The sequence below is a fragment of the Peromyscus leucopus genome, chromosome 1, assembly GCF_004664715.2.
Source record: "Peromyscus leucopus breed LL Stock chromosome 1, UCI_PerLeu_2.1, whole genome shotgun sequence".
Lineage (NCBI taxonomy): Eukaryota > Metazoa > Chordata > Mammalia > Rodentia > Cricetidae > Peromyscus > Peromyscus leucopus.
In genome coordinates, this window is record NC_051063.1 from 28,183,811 (window position 1) to 28,198,946 (window position 15,136).

General features: G+C 50.8%; 1 protein-coding gene across 2 annotated transcripts in view; it reads left to right on the forward strand.

The window, feature by feature from the left end:
• Nucleotides 1–15,136, forward strand: part of Hspa12a (heat shock protein family A (Hsp70) member 12A) — a 158,327-nt gene that overhangs the window by 131,256 nt on the left and 11,935 nt on the right. For both annotated transcript variants that reach the window (XM_037205720.1, XM_028880997.2), the window contains 3 exons: nt 974–1,078; nt 1,847–1,963; nt 11,122–11,293. In XM_037205720.1, the coding sequence (XP_037061615.1) occupies nt 974–1,078; nt 1,847–1,963; nt 11,122–11,293 (394 nt within the window). The remainder of the gene's footprint in view (nt 1–973; nt 1,079–1,846; nt 1,964–11,121; nt 11,294–15,136) is intronic.

Here is a 15,136-nt window from a genome sequence, read left to right on the forward strand (position 1 = left end):
CAGCTTGGACTGCAAAGGACTCACCCCTTTTCTCCGGGTGGGACTCCGTGCTGGTTGTCAGGATTGGGCAGTGGATACACGGGGTGAAGTGTAGCTTCATGGGACTCAGCCGCCTCCCTGAGCCTGAGAGTCTAGAAACAGGAGAAGTGGGTGCTGGCTGGGAGCAGGGAGCATGAGGAGATGGTTTAGAATACACACAAAGGTTCCACAAGGACCCGTTAGTAACTTGTGGCCCTACCTAAAACAAAGGCAGTTATGTAGCCTGCCTCAGTCTGGTGTCTACTGATTAACTTGTTCCTGGCACTAATAACCAGGTTAGACCAGGGGCTTCCTTCCACGCTCCACCCATTCTCTCCCCCTGGAGACCTGCTCATCATTTTTCTGATGACCTCTTTCCACCCACCATCTGGCCTCTGCACAGCGTCCTCTACCCGGGGACTATGTATAACAGCTGCTTTGGCTTCTGACAGAGCCAGAGAGGCAGCCATGCCTCCCTTTCAGCAGATTAGACAGAACCGGCCTTAAAATAGGAGCTCTTCTATTTCAGGGATTTGGCTGGCAGCTCACCGGGGAAGGAGAGATTCGTGTGTGTTAGCATCCTGCTTGGCAGAGAAGTGGCATGATTTAAGCTGCTATCACAGGGCTCCCGAGGGTGACTGGTGTCTGGAAGTCGCATGTAAATTTCCCTGGGCTTGGCACCTGCTACCCACTCGTTCTTCCCGGGACCTGCTATTGGCCAGAGATGCCGACTCCTGAGGATCCAACAAAGGGAGAGAGAGGGGGGAAGGGGAGGAAGGGGGTGCCATGAGGTGGGGCCTGGAGAGAACAGCCAGACTCTTCTACAGTAAGGGGGCATTACTGTCGGGTGCCTTTGGGGAAAGTAGATTCCGCTGACCTCCAAACAGCAGTTCCCCCGACCAAAGGCCCGGCTCTCCTTGCCCCTCTCTACCGGCACGTGTTTTTCTTCCCCCAGGACCTCACCATGGACACGGACCTGACAGCGGCAAATGGCAAGAAAGTCAAAGCCCTGGAAATCTTCACATACGCCCTGCAGTACTTCAAGGAGCAGGCGCTGAAGGTGAGGATGTGGCAGTCAGCCCCGCGTGTGTTAGGCCATCTGGGGCTGCTGTACCCACCAGCTGGGCAGAGGTGCCGCCTGCAGGGAGGAGAGGTAGGCCCTGGGGTCAGAACAGGGGAGAGTGTTCTGCAGCACTGCTGGCTGGAAGGTGAAATGGCTCGGCATTTTGAAACAAATTTGGAAGTCGTCCCCTCCAAAAGATAAACACAGATGTCCCCCAGCAATTCCACTCCTAGGCACACACCTCAGGGAAAGGAAAACGTGTGCACATAAAACTGTTCCATGAATGTTCATAGCAGTATTATTCATAATACCTAAAAAGTGGGAACAACTCAAATGTCCGATGGATAACCAAATGTGGTGCGTCCGTTCATTGGAATGTCATTCACCACAACAAAGGAGTGGAATACTGATACATGTTACAGTATGGATAAACTTTAAAAACGTCTTGTAAAACAAAAGAAACAATATATAAAAGCCACAGCATGTGATTCCATTTGTATGAAATGTTCATGACAGGTAAATCCACAGAGGCAGCAGTTTTCAGGGAGCTAGGGATATAGGAATGAGGACAGTCCCCTAAAGGACGTGGGTGATGAGATAAATGAGAGCCAGGAGCACCCTGCCCGCACACTGCTATGTGGGGGCCAGGCACAGACTCCTCTGAAGTGCTGTTAAAATCCTGACTGTTCAGCAGAGCCACAGGAGGTGTGTCCCAGGGGACAGCAGCATCTCCCCACCTGTTACATTTACTCTTCTTGACATTAGGAGCTGAGTGACCAGGCAGGGTCGGACTTTGAGAACTCTGATGTCAGATGGGTCATCACAGTGCCTGCCATCTGGAAGCAGCCAGCCAAGCAGTTCATGAGAGAAGCTGCCTACCAGGTGAGGGACATTGGGATGGGGGCAGGGGCGTAGAGGAAAGGGAGCTGGGATGCCCATAGTGGTGACTGTGCTCAGGTGTCTCCCAGCATTCACTAGCTTCCTAAGGAGGATTGGAAAGGGCATGGGACAAAGAGCCTTCCTATGCCTCAGCTTCCTGGGTCAGTCTAACAGGGATCTCTCTCTCTCTCTCTCTCTCTCTCTCTCTCTCTCTCTCTCTCTCTCTCTCTCTCTCTCTCTCTCCCTGGATTTATGTGTCTGGGTCATGTTTCCACTGTAAATTCTCTGGGGTTGGATTTCAAACTGAGGTTCAGAGACATTTCCTGTAGATGAAGGGAAGTGAAAAACTTCAGGAAAAGCCTTGGAAACAAGAATATTTGTATAAGAAAGGAATAGAGACAAGGATGTTGGCCTGGGCCCAGGCATTTCAGCTCGGCCAGGAGGCTGAAAATGGCCATCTGCAGCTGGGGAATTGAATTGTCTTTCATAGCATTTGCCTGTCGAAGCCACACAGTAGTACGTGGGCTCTCGGGAAAGGAGAGCTGACACCCTGAGTGCTGGCAGGCTCCCGTGAGAGCAGCAGTGTGGCTCCATGGTCAGCCTCAGAGGTAAGACTCCCTTGTATTTGGTGACCAGCTATCAAGGGTCCACCAACACCATAAACACTCATGGTCTTTGTGACAATTGATATTGATGGACAACTTGATGGGATCTGGAATCACCCAGGGGACAAAGCTTCAGGCATGTCTGTGTGGGAATTTCTGGCAATAATTGTGGGGTGAAGATCCACCTTAATGGCAGATGGCGCCACCTCAGGGCAGGAGTCCCAGACTGAATATGCTGGAGGAGGGGAGCTCGGCACCAGCATTCACCTCCCTGCTTCCCGATGGTGTGATGTGACCAGCTGCTTCACGCTCCTGCCTCCATGCCTTCCCTGCCATGGCGGACTGTACTCTCAAGCTGTGGGCCAAAATAAACACTGCCATCCTGGAGTTGCCTTTGTTAGGTGTTTTGTGGTCGCATTGAGAAAAGTGACCAATACAGCTAGCTTCCTAGTGTCACAGTCAGACAACTTGTGCCCGGCAGTCTTCCGTGATAGGTACAGCCAGCCATGCCAAACTGCTCTTCCTGTCCCAGCACAGAGCTGGCTTTTGTTGAGCCTGGGTCAATGCTGTGCCTTGAGAGTCAGTTTTCGGTCTTTAATCTCAGTCCCAGCAGAGCAGGCACATTGATGCAATAGATGTCTCCTCATCCTCATCACACCTCTCAAGGGGCATCTCGCCCACCTTTCCTGGGAGGCACAATTCTGACATCAAGTTAGTAGCCATGTATATGAGCCTTTCCTTCCAAAAGAAAGGGTTACGGAATCACCCCAAGCCCCAGCAGATGGTAAAGTGGCCCCAGGAACGCCAGCACCATAGGCTCTGCTCAGTGCTCAGGGCTTTACCCGACCAGCTTGCAGAGCTCAGCTTGTACCAGGTCAAGGGCGGATTATCCCTCCCCTAACTGTCCCCTTTCCGGGACTGTTTCCTCTGCTCTCCCCTTCCTTCATGCAGTGTGAGAATCTGACTCTGTGTATCTGCCAAAAATAGATCTGCTTTCATAGGGATGAAGGAAGAGGGTGGAAGTTCCAGAAAGAGGTAGTTTCATTAGGAAGAGAAGGAAGGTAGATGCGTCTTAGTTCTTCTTCTCAGAAGCCCTGGGCATCACAGCCTCAGCCTTCAGGGAGTGTCCAGAGATGGGCCATCAGAACATGGTCATTTGCACACATTGCTCTGTGCCCTGAGCTGTTCCCGGGAAGGATATTCATGGCAAGATTCGTGGCCTCAGCTCACATTCCCCAGCCCACAGGAAGACTTCAGCAATAAATGTGTGACCTGTAAAGGGGTCAGATCTTATTTTTAGACTGGAAAAAGAAGGAAATGTGGTGGCTGGTCAGGTCACTAGGCTGTGCAGCCCTGGACTGGCTCTCCCTAAGGACAAAGTCTCTGAGGGGGTGGGACAAGGGGTGGGGCCGCACCCTGTGGAGTCTGGGGATAAAATCAGACAGTGGAGGGCACAGGCACACTATTCTTGGCTTTGGTGGAATAAAAATGACCCTACAAGTCCAGCCTGGTGGCTCATCCCTGTAATCTCAGTACTTGGAAGGCTGGATCAGGAAGATTGGGACAGACATTGCATGGTTTGCTCAGAGGTACACAGGACACAGGGACTGCCTTCCAGGGCAGGGCAACCTTTCTTTGGAAGTGTTTTTGCAGCTTATGCTTTGACCCTTTGTAGTTCTGCTTTGATGTTTACATTCAGTTCCCATGACCAGGTGGGTTTAAAGATGGCCACCTCATTCAGCCAGTCTCTGCTCCTTTACTCTTTCTTCTTGAGGCCTTTACATCGGGGCCTCTGTGTGGCAGGCTTTGGAAAACACTGGATGCAGCAACCCAGCTGAGTCAGGGTCCCTGTCCTCAGGTTGCTCACGGGGCCCAGTGGCTCATAGTTTGGAAGTGACAGGATGTACACGCGCACGCGCAAAGCGTGGTTGCTCTACGGTGTCTTAAGGAAGAGTTCCAGGAAGAATGGGAGCGCAGCCCTTGGCTGTACCCTGCTGCTGTTTTAATATGGCATGAGAAAGGTCCAATCCTGTAAAGGTAAATTTTTGTTGGTCAGCTTGACTGGGCCAGAGTTTGCCCAGATGTTTGGCTAAATAATATTCTTGGCGTTCCTGTGAGGGTGTTTTGAATGTCGTCATTTAACTGTCCAGAGTAAAGCGGATACTCATGTAACATGGATGGGCCTCCTCTAGTGGACCGAAGGCTAAAGAGGCCAAAGATCTGACCCTTCCCAGACAGGGAAGAAATCCCTCCCGCCTGCCCTGGAGCTGGGGCTTTTTCTTTTTCTTTTCTTCCCTTTGGATTCAGACAGAAACATCAGCTCTTCTGGGATCTTGAGCCTGTGTTCTTTGGACAGGAGCTGCTCAGCTACATCTCCTAGGTCTCCAGCTGAAGATCTTGGGACTCATCAGGCTTTGTAATCGTGAGCCAAATCCCTATGAGAAGCCTCTTGCAGTGTGTCTCAGTATACAGCTTGTATTGTTTCTCTGGAGAGCCCTGAGTGCCCAATATAGCACATGAGCAAAACCTGAGTTCTTAGTGCAGTGTCTTCTGAGGATGCTCTCCGCATATGCATTTCCATGAAAGGTCCTTGCCTCAGGTGGGTATTTGCTTCCTCCTTCATGGGGGTAGCTGTCTGCCAGGAAACCCCCAAGAGTGGCTTCAGAATGAAGCAGAACTAGTGTGCCACCAGGATGGTAAGACAACTGGGTATGCCGTTCTGCTTGGGTTGGAAGCATGGAGGCCCAGCTTTAGGCTTTGAAGAGGCTTTCTGAGTACAAGTTTATGGTACATTCACCTGCCAGAGGGAGGGAAGGAGGCCGGGAGAGAGCAGAGCTGCAGTGGTCTCAGCATAGCGTCCTCTAGGCTGGACCAGGTCCAGAGTCTGTGCTGAGTCAGTGCCCGCAAGGGTTGCAGAGCTTTGCACACAGTTCTGCTTCATCTGGAGACTCTCCCTAGGCCTGTCCGGCCTCAGTCCTGGATAAAAGAATGTGCCAAATTTCAATGGATTTATACACTCAGGACAGCTACAGATGCTTGAAGAGCAGACAGTGGTAAGATGATGTCAGGACGGACAGCTGAGGCCTTCAGGAAAGACCTGGAAGAGAGAGAGACAGAGACAGAGAGAGAGAGACAGAGACACACACACACACACACACACAGAGAGAGAGAGAGAGAGAGAGAGAGAGAGAGAGAGAGAGAGAGAGAGAGAGAGAGAGAGAGAGAGAGAGAGAGAGAGAGAGAGAGAGAGAGAGCTACTGAATCTCAGGGGATCAGAGACAGGAAGTTGTCCAGTTTTTAGAGATGTTTTGCATAAAATGTGTAACTCTGGTGAGTGATGCCTGTTAAATTAATGATGCTCCCATGTATGCTGACCTCATTTAACACGGAGACACAGCTTGTAACTGACTCCCTGCCTGAACAGGCTGCAGTGAAAAATAATCCTATCAGGAGAAACCAAGTGCAGGACGCCCAGCTGGGGCAGCTGGAACTCACTGACAGCCCGGTAGAACGCATCGCTGACCTGGCCATTTTTCTCATCCATGGACACGGTTTCTTGGCAGATTTTCCTGGCAGATTGCAGGGACCGAGGAGCTGAGTGGTCGGGCTAACGAGTCGTTTCCGTGGGCTCCTCGGAGAGCAGCTTTGTCACCTCCACCTCCTGCATGGATCTCACGATTCCAGGAAGGTGTTACCATTCAAGATTCTGTTAGATCCTGGAGGAGGAAATATGGTAGTGTGCGCAGGCTTGCACACTTTTCTATTTGCAGGACACCCAGGTCCTACAGAATGCTGATGTTCTTCTCAGCAGAGACCAGGGCCAGGAGAGTGCAGAAGAAGGCTGGCTGGAGGAGTGGTTGAATCACTCATTCAGCAGCTGCCTTCTGAGCAACTGATACCTGCTATAAAGCAAGAAGGCCTCACTATTGCCCTTAGGGGGTGCAGTGACTTGCCACAGAGGCTGGATGTGTCTGTACCAACTCAACATAGCTGGAGACAGACTGGAATGCTTGGCAGCAGTGCCAGGGTCACTGGTGGTCAGGGGCTGGACTAGTTTCCAAGTTCTTGGCTTCTCCTTCAAGAAAGAAAGGTATATATGGAGTTGCAAAGTATCAAGGATGCTTTGCTCAAAGCATTTAGAAAGGAATATGCTGTTAAGATTGACAGTCACATGCATAAAGATTCACAGGGCCCCAGGTTATTACCAGGAGCCCCCTTTTATGGGGGTCTAATGGTAAGACACGTTTGATTCCTAGGGAGGTAGTTTGTGTGGTTCTCTATTATATTGACAGATTAACTTTTATAATGGTTTTTCTACAATGCATGCCCCTTCACATAATGCATAGGGTTTTTTAAGTCATATACATACCCAATTACGCATAGGTAAAATGAGGATTGTCTCTAAATGTTCACTTTGAGGACATAGTTAGCCTTATTGTGCATATACCCCAAACCAATTCATGCCATCTTGGCCTTCCTACTCTCTATGCCCAGACATAAACAATTGTATTGAATCTAAGTTTGATGGTCTTTAGGAAGAGGAAAAACTTATTCTATTGCTAAGAGAGCAGTGTGTGTGTAGCTCAGTGCAGTCTGGAGTCCTCGGTTGCTAACAGGTTGCACTATTCAGAGAAGGATGTGTGTGCATACTATGTACAGATGAGAGATCTAGGCTGCCAAGTGCATTATTAGAAGAGGTGCGTGTGTGCGTGCGCGCGCGCACACACACACACATGCACACAACCCAAAATGAGTGAAGTCCCAGGTTGCTAAGCTGTCCCCTGTGTTTGCCTGCCTCTCCAGTAGAGAAGAGCGCACACAAGAATAGTGACTCCAAAGTACAGCTCCAAAGGCAGAGCAACCCTGGTCCCGTCCCAGACAGACGGATTCCCCGGTCTCCTGAGGGCTTCCCGGCCAAGGAGCTGGAATGAGAGTTGCTCTACGTGTTTGAGCACAGGTTCTCCTGCCGGAGATGAAGCTCTCTAGGATTTTGAGGTCTAGGCAGATCTTTTCTATGTCCTCCTGTTCTTGGAGGGGCGGGTCTGTGAGTGATTCTCGGATCCTTCTGAGAAGATAGAAGTCTTTGTACAGGGCCACCTGACTTCTCCACTCTTTTGACCAGTCACGTCCTGTAGCTCTTCATCACGGCTCCACAGGAGTTTACTGGTGGCAACAAGGCTCCTTGGTCTCTTGGATAATGTAACAGGGGCTGGAACAGATAAATGGCATATGGTTACTGTGTTAGTTACTTTTCTGTTGCTTTGATAAAATACCACAACCAAAACCAAGTTCTAGAAGAAAGTTCACTTTAGTTCACTGATCGAGAGGGATAAGAGCCATCATGGTGGGGAGACATGGCAGCAGGTACAGGCATGGGTTCAGGACCAGGAAGCTGAAAGAGCACATCCTCAACTCCAAACACAGTCAGCAAAGGCAAACTGGAGGAGGGCTGAAGCTCTGGAACACTCAGAACCTGCCTCGAGTGACCCAGTTCCTCCAGCAAGGTTCCACCTTCCAAAGGCTCCACAACTTCCTCAAACAGTCTGTCTATGTGCTGAGGATATATGGCCTGATCTGGGGAGGAGTAGCTGGGGCAGGGGTACTTATAATTGCTTGACAGGGAGCAGTGGAAGATCCTTCACGCCTAAGCCAGTGGCCTGTTGATGGATGTCATCCAAAGGCACCCCAGCCTACTTGCCCCATGGACCAGAATAACGAGTGCCATTGTTGCCCGTGTAGTTGGCCGTAGCGGGGGTATTAGGCTGTGGGGAAGAGGTACCCTATGACTGGTGTGGAGCACAGGTATGGATTTGGAAGCTAGTTCCCCCACAGTGGTTCTGCTATACCAGAACCAGAATACAGAAGGAGCCTGTGAATACAGAAGGAGCCTGTGAATACAGAAGGAGCCTGTCCTTCTCCTGCCTGGTGGGTAGCAGCTCTTTCCGATGCTATTAGTAACATTTATTTGGGGTATGAGTGCCATGGAGAACTGTGCGCAATGCATTATCTGATACTGTCCCACCCAGCAGGTGAAGAGATGGCACCTAAAACCAACGGAGGATGGAGTTTTGTCAAAAGGTCGGGCCCAGGCCTCTCCCCTGTAATGTTAGGGCACTCCATGCTGGAGAGTCGGTGTGATTTAAGGAGCCTGGTCTAAGGGACTCAAATCCTCACCTGTGCTGATGTTGGATGTGAATAGGACTGCTGTTTAACTCTGCAAGCCCCATGCTCCATGGGATACTTCCTCTCCTAGACAAACTGGAGTAGTTGGTCACTTTCTACTGGGGCCTTGGAGTCTTCCTGTCTGTGGTGGCTTGAATGTTAAAGGCCCCTCGTAGTCTTGAGCATTTGAACACTTGGTCCCCAGTTGTGTCACTGGGAGGTTTAGGAGGTGTGACCTTGATGGAAGAAGTATGTTACTGTGGGTGGCCTTTGAGGTTAAAAAGCCTAGAGTCATTCCCAACATGCCCTCTCTGTTTCATGTTTGCGGTTCCAGATGTAAGCCCCCTTCTTCCACCACGCCTTTGCTCTCCCATCGTGGACTCTAACTCTCCGGAACTGTAAGCCGAAATAAACTCTTTATAATATAAGCTGCCTGGGTCATTGCGGTGGCTAGTTTTATGTCAACTTGTCGCAAGCTAGAGTCACTGGAGAAGAGGGAGTCTCAACTGAGAAAATACCTCAGTAGGCAAACCTATGGGTGTTTTTGTTTTGTTTTTAGTGATTTTAATTAGTAATTGATGAGGGAGGGCCCAGCACATTGTGGGTGGTGCCACCCCCGGGCTGGTGGTCTTGGGTTCCATAAGAAAGCATGTTGAGCGAGTCATGGAGATCAAGCCGCTAGCAGCACCCCTTCATGGTCTCTGCATCAGCTCCTGCCTCCAGGTTCTTGCCCTGCTTGAGTTCCTGTCCTGACTTCTTTTGAAGATGATGAATTTTGATGTGGAAGTGTAAGCCAATTAAACCTTTTCCTCCCGACTTGCTTAGGTTATGGTGTTTTGTCCCCGCAATAGCAACCCTGTAACTCTGACAGTCATGATGTTTTATCACAGCAATAGACAAGTAACTAAGACGTTACCTGTAGTGAAGGAGTTACACAAAAGGCTCTGAGGGTCCCTGGGCTTCCCACATTCCAATCTGAGCCTGCTCTCCTCCTTGCTCACTGGTGGAACCCCCTAAGCCCCCTGCCCTTGGCTCCTAGCTGCTCTTCCTGTAACTGTGTGGCATTAGGAGACTTTCTGTCTGCTAAACTTCTGGTGTAGAGTGGAGGTGGGAGTGGGGGAACTTTCTCCAAGTGGGTGTGGCTTGGAGACAGATCCCCAGGTTTCCTTGGAAACAGCAGAAAAGCAGCACCATGGTGATAGGAATGATTTGTGCTGCTCATGGCCAAGAAATTGCACCATGCAGTGTCTATAAGAAGAACTCCTGCTCTGGCCCAGGGCTCTGGGCGTACCCAAGGACCTGGTTACAGGCCAATGCTTATTTCTCTGCATATGTGCAGAAGGGTGGCTTTGGGACCTCCAGAGCCTGGAGGGGAGGTGACTGGGACAGGTCACACACATGTCATGGAACAAAAGCACTTCTGCCTCTTGCCAGCCAAGGAAGATCCCAGATATTAGCAGATGGAGTTGCAGATGGGAATCTGGGGGTGTAACTGTTACAATATTAAGAATATGTAGAAGTTGGGGTGTGCTCAGTCAGTAGAGTGTTGTTTGTCTCACATGTGTGAAGTTCTGGCTTCAATCACTAGCATCACATAAAACAGATACAGTGACACACACTTGTAATAATCCCAGAGCAGCACTCATGAAGTAGATACAGGAGGATTAGATAGTCATGGTCACTCTTGACTTCACAGCAAGGTTGGGGTCAGCCTGGGATCTATGAAACCCCATCTTAAAAAAAAAGTATTATACAGTAAGTTCTCGAAAGAATAAAGGCATTAGTTAAACTGTCAGCTGACTGCCCACCCTCACTCTAGGAAATAGGAGACTCCATGGAGGCTTCCTCCGGGAGCCACTGCTCATATGTTACATCCAGTAGGCAAGTGGCAGGAGCCCTCCGAGTGTTTGCCTAGCTGCGGGTCACCAAGATCAGGATCCCCGCAGAGCCTGTGGGAAGGTGTGTGACCACTATCACAGGGAAGGGTTCCACCTGTCTTCTCTCTGTCATGCTTTTCAAAGTGTTGGGGCCTTTGCAACTCTGTCCCCCAACTGCTTGCGTATTAACCTCATCATTACCCACCCGCCATAGTCTCCTGGCCTCTTCAATGGCTCTTTTCAGTTCTGATCTGAACAAGCCAGGGGCGCTATAGCCAGAGTGCCCTGAATTTCCCAGGAGTCCTTTGCATACTCAGAGGCAGTTAAAAGCTCAATGTCTGGTCACCCTCAGTATTAAATTCTGCAGAGGACTGTGGAGGGAATGTCCCTCCTGAACAAGCTAAGCTTATGCTCAGTTCCTTCCGTGAGAGTGCCAACCACACTGCAAGGTGTGGTGTCCTCTGAGCAGGCCTGCCCACGAATCCCAGGTTCTAGTCTCCATCTCTCTGTCTTCCAGGCGGGCCTGGCCTCCCCTGAGAACTCGGAACAGCTCATCATCGCCTTGGAGCCCGAGGCCGCCTCCATCTACTGCCGGAAGCTGCGGCTGCACCAGATGATTGAGCTCAGCAGCAAGGCGGTGGTCAATGGGTACAGCACCAGTGACACAGTAGGAGCGGGGTTCACACAGGGTACCTCTGCTCTCTCTCTCTCCCTCTGCTCGCTCTCTCTCCCCTCTGCTCCCCCAGAGGCACCTCGGGCTGTAAGGGTCGGGATATGCCATGGGGAAGGTGGGTCTTAAGCCCCTCTTTGCTTGGTGTTCCCACCTGGCCCCTAGGAGGGACTCCCCCATAAGCTGGCCACCCTTTGGGGGCATCTCTCCCAGAACCCAAGGGTGACCCGAGAGCCATTCCTAGCCTTGCATTTCACTAGGATCTGAGACTTTCTTGTCTCTAACTGAGTCAGTCTAATCCAGTTTGCCTGCTATTAATTCCCCCATTAAGATTGTTGGCTTATTGCTGTCTTACTCACTGGGCTGCTCTGGGTGTGTGGAGCTCATTAGGTGCCTTAGCTGAGAAAGTGGCTGATTTGTGCTGACCCAGGAGATGTACCCTGAGCTGTGGGGAAGGAGCCCTTGCTCAGCCTGACCCAGCCTAGGTATTTTATAAGGTGCTTTCCCCTGCATAAACTGACTATCTCAGTCCCCAGAACTGTATGCTCCGTGGGTCCAGGCTCTGTGGGTCTATACAGGGTTCCAGGGGTTTTAGAGAGATGAGGTCATGGCCAAAGCACCACTGAAAGCTTGGATACTAACGGGGAGCACCATATGTGTTGGGGAGCATAGTATGGGTGGGAAGGTACTATATGTCCCAGCTCTGAGTTCCGCTGAGTTCCAAGATGAGTACCTGGTGGGTAGAAACACACCCTCTACCCATGTCTACACCCAAGTGGCTCTGGAAGGACCCGGGCCCAGGAGGAAGTTAGGAAGAACATTAGTGAGGATTGCTTGACCTAAGCTTGGACCTGAATTTAAAAAAAAAAAAAAAGGGAAGGAAACATTGAAAGTAACATGACTACTTCTAGGTTTGGTGGAGGAGAAGGTTTATTGTAGATAAAAGGGAGACCCACAGCCAGAGGCAGGGCATCTTGGGGAGTCCAGAGTCTAGACCTGACCAGACAGAGCTGTGTCATGTGGGGAGAGGGGGAGGGACGAGGGAGAGAAGAGAGAGGGCAACCAGATGCAGCAGCCAGGAGGCCCAAAGGTACAAAAAAGAGCAGGCAATCAAGATGGTTGGATTATATAGAGAAGGGCAGCCCAGCCCCTTGGGCTGGAGAAGTTTAGGGTAAGGGGCAGGGTATGCCAGCCATGGGGGCCCTGTAACAGATAGAGACTGAGGGATGCTGGGAGAACCTGGCAGCCAGGTCCTCTTTTGATATGTTAAATAGGCACCTCAGCCTTTTGTTCTAGGTTTAGGACCTAACAGGACCTATGTTCCCTGTAGTCCCCACACTCAGAAGCCTGAGCCTGCCCTTGCCAAGATCCCAGGCCCAGGCTCACCCTGAGAAGATGCATTTTCCATCCCTGTGTACTGCAGCTTTCTTCTGGTCACTCCTCAGTCATCTTCATGAGAACAGCTCCGTCCCAGGGGACACCCTGTTCCTTTTCATCCCTTGAGTTAGTTGTTAGTGGCTACCAGGAGGTGGCAAGAACTATGCTTGTCCCTGAGCTGCCCGTTCTGCTTGCCTGGGGCTATGCGTTAACACCTTATCTGATTTACCAGGATGGGGGCAGAGACTTTCCTTTAGGCCCAAGGGCTGGATTAGTCCTTGTCCTCATTAATGGGCATCCTGGCCTTGCCAAGGGATGCCAAGGCCAGCCTTTCCTCTAAGGAACTCGGTGCTTTGTCATTTCAAATACACAAAGGCAGTTTCTCCGTTGTCTCATTGGAAGGGCGCTGAAGCTCGTGCACAGTTTTTGCCTGTGGCGTAGAAGAGCCCCCAGTTTTCGGGAGGTGCCTGCTGATTTCAGATGAGATCCAGGTCTCGTTGCTGCACCGTGGTGTCTGTCCTGTGGCCTGAGGGTTTTGCTGCTGTCTGTGTGCGCTCACCGGGGCCTTTCCTTTGGTTTTCGGAGCCCTCACTGGTGGCCGACGTGCCTCGGAGGAGCAGCAAGGCAGGGGCTGGTGTCAGCCTCACACTGTGGTTGGACGGGCTCTCCCCGGGGTGGGGTGCTGCCGGACCCCAGAGGAGCACTTTTTCAGGGTCCTCGTGATCACAGGTTGGCAGACAGAGGCTCCTACAGAGGGAGGGGCTGGCAGACGTTCAGCCGCCACTAGGCAGGGTTTACAGGGAACATTATGTGACTCCTGATGGGTTTTAATGGAATCCATAAAAGATACTTTCTCCAATCTTGGGCTTAATCTACCTGAAAAACTGGGATAATTCTCTGAGAACTGGAAAGACGTTTTGTCGCCTTCACTCAGATATTATTTTATGAATCCCATCTGTGGCCATCTGAATTGTTTTAGTAAACCAGGGTCAGGCGGCCAGGTGGTGGTGGCGCACGCCTTTAATCCCAGCACTTCCAGGTGGATCTCTGTGAGTTCGAGGCCAGCCTGGTCTACATAGCGAGATCCAGGACAGGCACCAAAACTACACAGAGAAACCCTGCCTCAAAAAGAAAAGAAGAGAAGAGAAGAGAAGAGAAGAGAAGAGAAAAGGAAAGAAAAGAAAAGAAAGCAAATTAGATCCCTGCTACAAGGTCTAAGACATAGTTTGCGTCTTGGTTGGCCCGTGCTGTGCCTGGGAGTCAACCTCCTTGCATGCTACGGATGTGCTCTACCACTGAGCCATACCTCTAGTCTACTATAGCTCACCTGGAACCAGTGTGGGAATGGGAGAGAAGTCCAAGTTTGGGGAGCCCTCTGAGGGGCCCCCTTGACCACTCCAACCCAGGCTCTGAAGAACCTGGAGCCGGCTGGGCGTTTGCTGGTCTAATCCTGAGAGAAGTTAGTTTTGCAAACACTGCTTCTTGCAGAAAGAGACTAGAAGGTCAAGGATGCTGCTAGATATTCAGCAAGGAGGGATTCAAAGGCATTTCAGAAGGAGAAGGGTAACTTAGGGATTTAAAGAACACACTGGTAGGGAGCAAGGGAGGACAAGGCAGGAGAGCTTTTCTCTGTCACCCTAGGGCTGCTCTAAGAAATTATTTGTTGTGGTTGGCATTTTGAGACAGAGCACCAGGTCTCATAGTAGGTGCTCTGCCTTTGTTATCACCTACTGTATGCAGGCCGTCACTCCAGGTATACAGTTGGCCCACAGGATGCATTAGGGAAGCAATCCCTTTTCTGCCCACCGGGAACCTAGACCTAGTAATGAGAAAACTGAAGCCCAAAGGGCTAAAGCCCATTTGTCTGTGGCCTGCTGTCTCCAGCATACCCTTTCACAATACTTTTCTTGGCTCATTTTTCTGCTTTTCCAAACTTAGAAATTGTTAGATCTCAAAAGTCTCTGGTCTCTGGTCTGAGGGATTCACATTGCCAAACAAAAAACTTGGATTTCTGAGTCCCACGTCCTCACCCTCCTCAGCTGAGCACAGGATGGTCGGTTATTAGTGCCCTGTCGCAAAGGCGGTCCAGCCACTCATCACACTGGCAGAGGCATCCCCTGGGTGCCCTGGTGATGCAGCGCTGGGATTCCTCACGTGCAGATGCTGCCTTGTGGCTGAAGCGCCCCCATGTGGCAGAAGTGCACATTGCCTTCAACAGCTGCAGGAAAAGGGCTCCACGTCCTTTAATCCCAGAGATTCCCACGAGCAAAATATACCCGGCATTCCAAAGCTCCATGATGTGAAATGGTTTAACCTAGTGCACTGTGGGCCGCTGGGAAACCGGCCCATTTCATTAACCCGCTCCCCAGAAGAAAGTCACCACAGCCAAGAATCTCCTCAAGGCGGCTTTACAGCTGGGCATGGGCCAAAGATGAGGACTTCTTCCCTTGGAGGAACTGGCTTTCTGGTTTTGATGTTGTGTTTC